We start from the raw sequence: 6,979 nt of genomic DNA, 5'->3' as shown, positions 1-6,979 counted from the left end.
ATTTCAACTAACTTGACAGCCGGTGTTCACCATGGATTTATATTGTATGTAAAGGAGCATTTTAGTATATTCATAATCCTTTTGTGTTCCACAGGGAACATTTTTCATAAAACATGAGGCTGAGTAGATCAGTTAAAAGCAAACTGTGTGACTCAACAGACGGGCCAAATTTAGACATGGTAATGAGTGCTTTCAGCTACAGAGTTTAGACAAACACTTTCTAAATAGGGTAATCATTTAACTTATTAAAGATAGAAATAAAATTCTTTGAAAGAAATCACTTGGCTCAAAAATCAGGAATTTCCTCTGTGTGACAGACTTTTAGCGAGGAAACAGAACGGAAAAGGAGAGAAAGAGAGGAAGCAGAGAAAGCGAAAGATATTAGATGTCTATGCTTAGTCCGTATCAGGTTATCCATCTACTAAAAGCAGTCGAACAGGAAAAACAGGGAGCGTTTCACTCACAGCACTTCAAGTACAAAACAAAGTTCAGTCTTGGATAGCAAGCGAACCCTTGAGAAGTTTTAAGCAACCGCTTCCAGTTTCCCCTGGAGATGAAGGAAAGAGTGTTTCTGAGAAAAGAGGGGCGTGAGTGAGACCGTCCATGGACTTTTAACTCAGACTTGTCCTATGTTCTGAATTATTTAGCTTTTAGGATCATAGCAGCTCACAAATGTATAGTCAGATGGCTTTTTTTTTCACCTCTTAGAGTCTTTGACATTTCGGGTTTGCTCCAGACAATCCCCCACTCAGTCTTAAAATACAGCACTCTTTTTTTTCCCTCCCTTTCACTTGTTTGTATAAACACGCTCTTATGTATCTTCTCTCTGTTCACTGTAATCAAATTCAATACGATTCCACCCAAGCAAAGCCCCTTCTAAATAGACCCCTTGCTTACACTCACTCCATAACAGTTTTTTGTCTTCACTTCCTCTCTCTCTCTCTTCTGCCCCTCTCTCCCACTAGCACATGCAAACAAAAGCCACAGGATACAGGATACAAGCACATGGAACAAGATGTCGTAACTACACTATTATGCAGGCAAAAGCAACATGTACAGTAATTCACAGATATTTCATTATGTGATAGTAGATTTTTAACAATATGCCATATTTATGGCCATTTTAGCCATAAAAAATTATAATATGCACTACCATTACAGTAGGAAATGTTTCTTGAGCACCAGTTCAGCATATTAGAATGATTTCTGAAGGATTATGTGGCACAAGACTGAAGTAATGGCTGTTGAAAATTCAGCTTTTCCACCACATGAATAAATTAAATTTTAAAATACATTAATATAGAAAAAAGTTGTTTTAAATTAGCATTATCACACTCGTAGATGTGAGATATCGTAATCACAGCATGCCGATACAGCCATATCTTATGTCTACGAGTGTGATTGCATTTATGCAACAGTTTCATGGCACAAGTGTGTAAATACAGAAACAAAATAACAACAAAGTGTCTTTAAAAGCCTTCTTTTGTGCAGAAATACTTCCTTCTGCCACGGATTCAAATCTAAAGTTAACAGTTATACAGCTGAGCCCAAGACTCCATTACTGATTTGAAAAAGTCACTTTAGAATGAGTAACGAAGGAACGTTGAGTTGCTTTGGTAAAAGCTTATTGAATATTATGACAGATTGACTAAGCGATCGTGATTACCTGCAACTAATACAGCATTCATTCTTCAGCTCAATCTCATATTCACAATAGAACATTAGTTTCAATGTCCGATAGGCCCGTACTATCCTTTTCTCTGTGACTCTTAATGACAGCGCTGCTCGGTACATTTGTTCAAGCTGGGTTTGAAAGAACTGTTGTATAAATTGCAATAATATTTCAGAATATTGCCATTGCCAATATTGAAGCATAAGAGACTTCTGAACATGCACGGTATACCGTGAGTTGCCGAATTGCCACACTAATGATTCTGCCTCTGGCCCTAGTTTTGGAACAGATTCTGAGCTTATTAAACAGGCCCTCTAAGCCCCTGCGGGTGTCAAACCGAGGATAGAGCCCTGGGGTATCCCATCCGGCTCCCAGGTGCGATGAGAGCTAATGAGAATATGAGCTCAGGGATCATCAGGTTAAGCCACCCCCTTCCGTCAGCCACATGCTAACTGTCTTACTGAGCAGTGATACGCCAACAAACCATGTCCCAACTGCCAGTAAATAGCATTTTCTAGACCTGCTGTTTGAGCCGAACATATAATGTTTACAACATGGTATTCTTTAAAGCACACACACTAATGAAAAGTCTGCTTATGAAATTGTGGTATATGAATATAAAATATGGTATATCATGAGTTTATCATTGCTGTAGCATAATAACACCAGTGTTTTTGTAAATAAACCATGTTTTGCTCCCTTTGACCCTGTTCTCTCTCTCATTCACAGAATCAGGTCTTTGAAAACTAGGCCATCCAACCATTAGTCACACATACACACTCACAGTCAGCTCTGCTTATGCATACAGCAGTAATGTCTAATTTTCTGCTACCATACACACACAGAGCGATAAAGCACATTTTAAAGGGTAAATCCAGCTGACCGATTACAGCACAGTCATGGCTAATGCTAACTAATTCTTTTTTAGACCATTGCGGTTAATAGCTCCACACAGATAAACACACAAACATACACACATTCCAGCAGTTTTCTCATGTGTAGGGATGATATCAGAGGGTTATGGTGTTACATAAGGCTTTTACATAAGAAGCCACACTGCAGCGAGAGCTGCTCAGGAGTGAATGTTTTTTCGCTGCACCATTACTGTTGGGACTGCACCAAATCCCCCCTTCAGACACACACACATATCCATGTCTCCATCCACTTGGCCTTAATGAACAAGCACTAAATCGAGCATAGCTCTTTCTTATCTGTATTCACTCCACACGCACTTCCTTCTTTCACCTCACTCTCCCAAAACCACATCAATAACAGATCCATGACAATGGAAGCCTATAATTCTCCCCCATAACCCACAGTAAACACCTCCCTTTGTCAACCGGATTCATGCCGACAGCTGAACCCAGACCAGCTTTCTTCTTCCTTCCTAACGGGTGGGATTTAAATCCCAGCAGACTGTGGCTGGCTGCAAAAAAGACAACCCTGATGCTCTTTACGTCTCTGCGATTAAAACAGCTAACATCGAAGCTGCCCACATGGCCCTGTTATGGTGTGTGGAAAATTATGCATGCATTCACACTTGAATAGACGTCCACTTCCTGGATGTACACAGAGAGTTATTTATTAAATAAAGAACAATTTAAAGAAAGGGAGCATATAAAAGAAAGAAGGCATGTCACAGGCCTTCTGAAGAGAAAAATGTTGTACAGTTTACAAATAAAATGTCCTAGTAGTGAGGAAAAAAACTGAGTAAAAACTGACTGGTGGATGAAGCCAAATCCTGCAAGATCTATTTCTTAATCGCTATTTTTCTTAAATACTGATTAAGAACACAATTTCTGCAGTGATTGCTCACTTCCTATGAAAGCCCAGTCCAAATATTAGAGCCAAAGGGTGATAACAGCTCCAGAAGAGTGGTCACATGACGGAAGACAGTTAATTCATGATACATATGGGCTTCTCCTTATCTCTCCCTCCTTTATTTATTGAGCAGTGAGCAGGCAAATTAAACAGACCTTGGTGTAGAGTGATGTCATGCTACATTCAAAAATATCCAGCTCAGTATGTCCAGGTTAGCAAGAGTAGTACAAATCACTGTGAAAAAGGAGGATACTCACGATCCGGGGATTTTTTTTTTGCAAGTCGTGTTTTCCAAAAGACAAAACGAGCAGTGCACACATATCCACAGTGAGGTCACAGGGAGGTCCTTGTCCAATAAAAAAGATTAGAAAAGCGAAGATTCAGTAAAAAGAATGGTTTACTTTTCGTCAATAACAATAGGAAGTCACGTTGTGTGATACGAAAGAGTGTCTCGAACAAAAGGCTGTTCCCTGATTCAGTTTAAATGTACAAGACTCCATGCAGCTTTATTTAGGAGTGTCAGAAGTGCTTGGTTTAATCTCACACAGTTCTCCGAATTTATTACATGTAAAATACTGGAGAGATAAAAGATTGCAGCTGCGTTTTACACAGTGCTTGTGGGAGGACAGAGCAAGAATTAGCACAGATCCAGTCGAAGGGAATGAGTAGATTTTAGATATTAAACATTCTTCTTAGGATCAGCATTCTCACCTTATTATTCCTCTGTGAAGGCTGGTTTAAAAAAACTTATGATTACATTATTATGAATGTCATGTGTTACATATCGCAGTGCATTCTACAAAACTCTTAATTACATGTGGGTGTAATATGCAACACATTACAAAAAATTCATTTCGTAGATGAAAAAACACAGTAGATGGGTGAAATCAAAGAAGTGTAAGTTGATTGCTTTACATCAAAAAAAAGTGTTTTGGCCTAAAGCTCTTGTGATAGAATTGTATTGTCAGAAACATCTGATGGGCCTCCAAGCTCTCTACTTCCTGCTTTGTGAGGTGGGGGTGCTCTTGTTGCCAGAACGCCGGACGGGAACCTTTGAGACAGGGATTCGAGTGCGTGGTGGGGCTTCAGTCTTTGTGGGAGGGGTGGCTGAAGTGGGGCTAAGATTGGAAGACAGTGCACCTTGGCTGGAAGAATGGGAAGGTGGCGTTTGCCTCACACTAATAGGGATCTTGGAGTCTCGAGGTAGGCTGGTGCTGCCTTTCATGGAACGGAATGAGGAAGCGGTGGAAGGCGAGCATTTCGGGGAAGGCAAGTTCATTTTTAGATCACCTGCAGATTTTGTCGGTGAGCTCACGTCATCGTCTGAGCCAGCAGCACTAGGGCTGTCGGGATCATAGAGGTCGTAAAGTGCATCTCCAGAGCAGCTGTCCCTCAGCAAGCCTTCCCGACGTAGAAAGGTGCTGTCTTCATCCTCTGGTCCAGGTGTGGGAGAATCCCAGTAGCCTTCATCACTTGGTGGGGCATCCTGGAGTTCTTTATCGACGGGGGGAGGTGAGGGACGTGAGGGTTGCGGCTTTCCCATCTTGCTACCTCCGCACACAGGGATCTTACTAAGGCCAAGCGCCTTTACTTGCGGTGGCCTCTTCTCAAGCCGGGTCGGTGCATGATGCAGAACAGGCTCAGTACGTCGTAGGGCTGGGGAGTCTTCGCCCTTCTGGGGCAACATATGCCATAGACCCTGCATGTCAGCATCATCAACACCTTCTGGACTTGCCATCTCCTCCCCTCCACCCATGTAGGCAACAACTCCACTACCCTGTGGCTTTTTAGGGGCGGCACGTGGTCTTTGGTAGGCTGGCATGTAGCAAGAAGCATGGATAGATGTAAGACTACTGACCTGAGGAGGAAGTGGAGGCTTGGCAGGAGAGCATCTTTCTGAATTTGTCCCGGCTCCACTTAATCTGCTCCCCATGCACCCCCCGCTACTGCTACCAGTACTTCCCCCATTCCCAGAATCCTCTTCTGGATCGGCGATGATGTCACCACAGCCAGTTAAAGAATCAAAGCTCTTCAGCGAAGTAACATCAGTGAACATGGAACATAGGCGATCCACAGATTGCTCAGATTGTGGGTCAGCTGTGCTGTGCTCCATTGGAGGGGTCAAAGCGCAGGTCGGAATAGAGGACAAGTGTGTCAAAATGCTGTGGTTATCACTTTGGAGCCCTCCTGTTTGGGCTCGGAGTGGAGAAGGAGCTGGAGACTCCTCTGTGACTTGTGAAAGAGGAGGACCGCAGTTACCACAGTCCACTTCATTAGTACCCTGTAATTCCTGCATAGATGTCGCCTTCCATTTCTCAGCATCCCCTGGGAGAGAAGTCTCCTCAAATACTTGCGGCAGTGGCTCCAGAGTCAGTGTCATGTCCTTCTCCGTTTTCACACTCCCGGAGCTAGAAGAAAGTATTACGTCTCCCTCCTTCACCTCCTTGGCCACCTCCAAGGAGTCCTCTTGAACCTGTGGCTTTCGCCGCCAACGCATGCTGCTGAACAGCCCCTTAAGTCCTCGTCCCCGTCTTCCCACCGTAGCAGTTCCATCTCCTGCACGGCTGCTGCTCCGGCGCAGTAAAGAGAAGAAGCTGAAAGACTTAGTGATGGAGCTGCGGAGGGGGGCAGCAGACACACCATCTGGTGAGCCGGCGTGGAGCTGGTCGCTACTGGCAGATTCCTCTTTCCGGTGGCCGTCAAGCTCCGAAGGAGTGTCCGTTATTAAGCCATCATGGGTTTTGCTCCTAACTAGCTCCAGCGTCTTGCCAGCGGCTTTACCGGTGGACTCCCCTTTGTTCTTGACAGAGAAGATGCTCGGCATGCTGCTGCCGGACTTACGCTTGCCGAACAGCTTGAAGGCGGCTTTGTTGAGCTTTCCTGGTGGCTGAGGATCACATGGAGGCGGTTCATTGCATTCGTTTTGAACCTCCATCTCTGCCACTCTGTCTGTTTATCTTTCTTTCTTCTTCTCCCTTAATTTTACCCTGTCTCTAACTGCTTCTTTCCTTTCCCTCTCCCTCGCCACTTCTATCCGCTGCCTTCGCTTGTTGGTGTTCTCCCTGCCTCGCTCTCTTTCTCTCTCACTGGTGGCTGCGCCTGACAGTCTCTATGGTAACTGGGAGGGTTAAGCAGCTTTCGTCAGCGCTGGAGGCGAGCCAGCACTTTTTTCTCCGCCCCCACAGCTCACCCCCTCCGTACACACACAAACACACCCTCATCCCCCACACTGCAAACATCACATATCCTTCTCTTCTTTCTTGCCTCAATTATTCTCTCTATCTCACTGAAGAGGCGTGATATGCATCTACATGCAGGCTGTAAAGAATGAGTGTATTGCTTTTCGACATCATGATTGTCGTCATGTGCATGTGAGTGCAACTGTGTACAAATATGTGTGCGTGTGTGTACATAATAGACAAAGTTTTTGCATTCTTTACTCATGTTTTTTTGAGGGTCATAATGGAATTAGTGTCGCACTATGGG

The 6,979-nt window shown here is 44.0% G+C and overlaps 1 protein-coding gene across 1 annotated transcript; it reads right to left on the bottom strand.

Annotated features, from left to right (window-relative positions):
* Positions 1-3,236: 3,236 nt before the first annotated feature.
* amer2 (APC membrane recruitment protein 2) lies at positions 3,237-6,566 on the bottom strand. The gene has a single exon (XM_073830853.1). The coding sequence runs from the start codon at positions 6,426-6,428 to the stop codon at positions 4,488-4,490; it is 1,941 nt and encodes a 646-aa protein (XP_073686954.1). The 5' UTR covers positions 6,429-6,566; the 3' UTR covers positions 3,237-4,487.
* Between the last annotated feature and the right edge of the window lie 413 nt (positions 6,567-6,979).

The sequence above is a fragment of the Garra rufa genome, chromosome 24 (assembly GCF_049309525.1).
Source record: "Garra rufa chromosome 24, GarRuf1.0, whole genome shotgun sequence".
NCBI lineage: Eukaryota > Metazoa > Chordata > Actinopteri > Cypriniformes > Cyprinidae > Garra > Garra rufa.
Note: the sequence above shows the minus strand (reverse complement) of the source record. Positions and strands in the feature narration are given on the sequence as shown.

What these genes read in the sequence shown, in the direction of transcription:
- amer2 (XM_073830853.1), bottom strand. Translation starts at nt 6,428, where the DNA reads ATGGAGGTTCAAAACGAATGCAATGAACCGCCTCCATGTGATCCTCAG.